Raw genomic sequence first — 3,274 nt, forward strand, 5'->3', positions numbered from 1 at the left:
TATATATATATATATATATATATATATATATATATATATATATAAACTCTAAAAAGTGTGAAATGGTTTGAGGTGTTTTAAGTGCATGCTGGGCCTTAGTTGAGTTTGAGCGGTTGTGAAAGTGAAGGCTATGTGTGGTTTGATGTGGAAAAATAAGTTGTTTTGGAAAAAGTTGGTTTGCTAGATTTGAAGCATTGGTCTAGAATGTTTTTGCACAAACTTTACAGTAGATCAGCATCATATGTTGCAATTGTTTCCACTGAATCTAGGCTTACATCAGCTTTAAAATAAATCAGTTCATGATGTATTTCTTAGAAATAAAGCATAAACAACTTCCATAAAGGTCCAGAATGGTGATAATTAAATAAAAGCACAATTAAAACCATGAGACGCGTTATGACAATAGTATTAATGGTGATAAGAGTTGCTTCTGAATGGGTGATTAGTTTGAGTGAGAACAGGGGATTTTCTAATCCTGTGGTCAGATGTGGCACGTGATAAAACACTGTGATTTAACTTGAAAAGTATTTCTGCATCATATTTCAGTGTACTTCAAACACCCACACCATAGTTTATACAGATGTCTCACAGTATAATAAAATACCGACGGTGAGTGAACAACAGAAGCGCTTCATCCGGCACTAAACATGTCCTGCAGTGATGTGATATTTCGCAGCATAAAACAAGTTATCTGACCAAAATAATTCAGCAGAAATCTCATCTTTGCATTTCAGTGACACATCACTCACCTTGCAGCGACGTGATGACAGCTCAATTGAGTTTTTGGAGTGAACTGCAGAGAGAGCAGGAGTTGCGCCTTTTCTCGTGGGAATAATATAAATATTGATAACCTCACATAATTTAGGTAAACGGGATCACAGACAATAACTCCGCCGTGCACTTTTGTAAATTAACATTCATACATAAGCACTAAATTGCCTGGTGCAGCCCGTGATGATACATCCTGCTGGCGCTTTAAGCGGATAAAAAATAGCTCTCGCTGTGTGGGTTTGGTGGTTTAAGATTGGCTACAAGCGCGCGATATGATTTTACACAGAACCAATAGGATTAGAGGCAGGGCTGTGGGTCGCTTATTTAGTTACAGAGCGTCGCCCGGTCTGTAATGCACATCACGAGAGACGTATCCCGCCCGGCGGTGCTACGGGGGAATTAAAAACAAGCTAATCTCGTCCATGAGGAAGTTACGATCTGCGAAATGGTTTGTGGGAGTTGTAGTGCATTTCACAGACAGCTGCTGCTTCTACGAATGACATAGACACCACTCCAAAACTACATCTTCGCCATTTGTGAAAAAAAAACGCACTTCTTGCATCAGCGTGTGGACCACATTCACCGGCAAAGTTACAATCAGCTGCTCCTTGTTTTAAAGTAAAACATATTGCCACCGTTAAAGCCAGTAATCAGTCCACACATAGCGGAATAGCTACCAACGGCCAGATGAAGCTCTTCGTCTGTGAAGGCAACCCGCACTGCCTGAAGGTGTTAGCCGCTTTAGAAGTGACTGGAGTTCATTGTGACGTCCAGTATGTCAACCACGATGGTAAGACAGCATGGCTAGCTTAACATTCGACTCTAATTCTAATGGTGACTAATACCTGATTCATTATAAAGGGGGTTGGTCAAGTTTGAGCTGAGTTTGTGCTGTAACTGACGGTTGTATCTTGAATAGCAAGTCACCGTTACTGTAGTCCTGATCACGTGCTAACTGTCAAGATTGACTTGTCTACCTGCCTCTGAGCAGCAACTAGAAAACTGTCTTACTGACACCACTACTTTGTTTGTTTTGTTAAAGTCTTTATTTGGTGCAGCCTCTTGTAGCTTTTGTTTAGCAGTGCAGACCTACAGGCGTTGAAACCTACCTGTACAGTAAACAACAGCATACCTTTCATACCTGGAACAGTCCCGGGTTTAGTTGTATTAGGTTACACTGTTATGTCATCGTGTTGTGTCAGACACAATCAAATATCTGGTTGTTTCTGACCTAGTACCTTGACACGAATATTTTGATTATCTGTGAATGAATATTGTTGTATTTAGGTGATTATTACACTAATGACAAATCTGGGGAATTACACATTGATTCATACTCAGTTCATCAGTCAAGTCCAGTCCTTAAAACGGGGACAATTTGACACATTTTAGCAGGAGAGAGACACTATTCTACTTGGGGTCCGACTATGACATAACACCAGCTCTGTCTATAGGTACCAGGATGTATTGTGTGCCTCTGATAAACAAAATAAACCCACAAAATGTCAATTAAGGATATATCATTACACCTAAAATATGACCATACACATACTGAATCCCAGTTTCTAAGCTCTTTGTAAGCTTGTGAGTTTGCACTTGTTAATTGCAAAGAGTCTTTTCAAAATAGACTTCTGTCTTCACGGGAAGTTAGGTTCAGGCTACAAAACCACTTAGTTTGGTCTCGGAAAAGAGCTTGGTTGGCGTTAACTTGAGTGACCAATGACTCGCATCAACACCAAGGGACTAACTTCTCAAGTGACTGACGGCAAACTTAACACGAGGGAAGGAACCGTTGAAGTAGCACTATAAAGTTCTTTCATTGCCTCAGACAACGTCACTCTCCTGCCACTGGATGAAGGAAGAACAACAGATTTTGCAGCTTTGCCGAGTCCCAAGGAAGAGCACCAGGCCATGCCATGGATGTATAGAAAGAGAACTGAGTACTGAGTTGGAGGAGGTGCCCCATTCAATCCTACGAAAGTTGCTCACTGGCACATGAAGCAAAAAAAGTTTGACTTAAGTGCAAAATTATCCGGATCTAAATATGGCCAAACCGTGGAAATACAACTTCCAGGTCCGTCACCTGATGACATTGGGTCCAAAAATACTTTTTCCCATAAACCTTTCAAATATCCCTTGTTTAAATCATTAGGTCCTAAAAGCTGTAAATGCACTAATGGCTGAATCCAGAGATAGTTCCCTGCTCCGTTTATGTGAAAGAGCCTGAGACTGATGCCGGGCCAAGCACTGTGAGGCGGGATTAAAGTAAACGCTAGTGCACTTGCTCTGTAGGCCCAAGGATGCAGAAGATCGTTGGAGGATTCGGGGAATTTTATACTTGGAAGCTGAACTTTTTTTTGATTTATGCGCCACTGAGCAAACGTTCACAGGAACGAACGAGGCCCTGCCTCCAACTCCAGTTCTCTTTATAAATAAATGATCATAGTTTGTATTAACAATTTAAATCTGTAAAGTAACTATTACATAAGGCTATCACATATAT

The 3,274-nt window shown here is 40.6% G+C and overlaps 2 protein-coding genes across 6 annotated transcripts in view; one reads left to right on the top strand and one right to left on the bottom strand.

Annotated features, from left to right (window-relative positions):
• Positions 1-984, bottom strand: part of arhgap9 (Rho GTPase activating protein 9) — a 42,335-nt gene extending 41,351 nt beyond the window's left edge. For all 4 annotated transcript variants that reach the window (XM_031858750.1, XM_031858838.1, XM_031858674.1 and 1 more), the window contains exon 1: positions 750-984. The gene's annotated coding sequence lies outside the window, so the exon portion shown is untranslated. The remainder of the gene's footprint in view (positions 1-749) is intronic.
• Positions 985-1,329: 345 nt separating this feature from the next.
• The window catches only part of mars1 (methionyl-tRNA synthetase 1), an 18,205-nt gene continuing 16,260 nt past the window's right edge, over positions 1,330-3,274 (top strand). For both annotated transcript variants that reach the window (XM_031847428.1, XM_031847436.1), the window contains exon 1: positions 1,330-1,561. In XM_031847428.1, coding sequence (XP_031703288.1) covers positions 1,459-1,561 — 103 coding nt within the window. In that variant the 5' untranslated portion in view covers positions 1,330-1,458. The remainder of the gene's footprint in view (positions 1,562-3,274) is intronic.

Source organism: Anarrhichthys ocellatus, unplaced genomic scaffold, assembly GCF_004355925.1.
Source record: "Anarrhichthys ocellatus isolate YVR2014 unplaced genomic scaffold, GSC_Weel_1.0 scaffold1, whole genome shotgun sequence".
NCBI lineage: Eukaryota > Metazoa > Chordata > Actinopteri > Perciformes > Anarhichadidae > Anarrhichthys > Anarrhichthys ocellatus.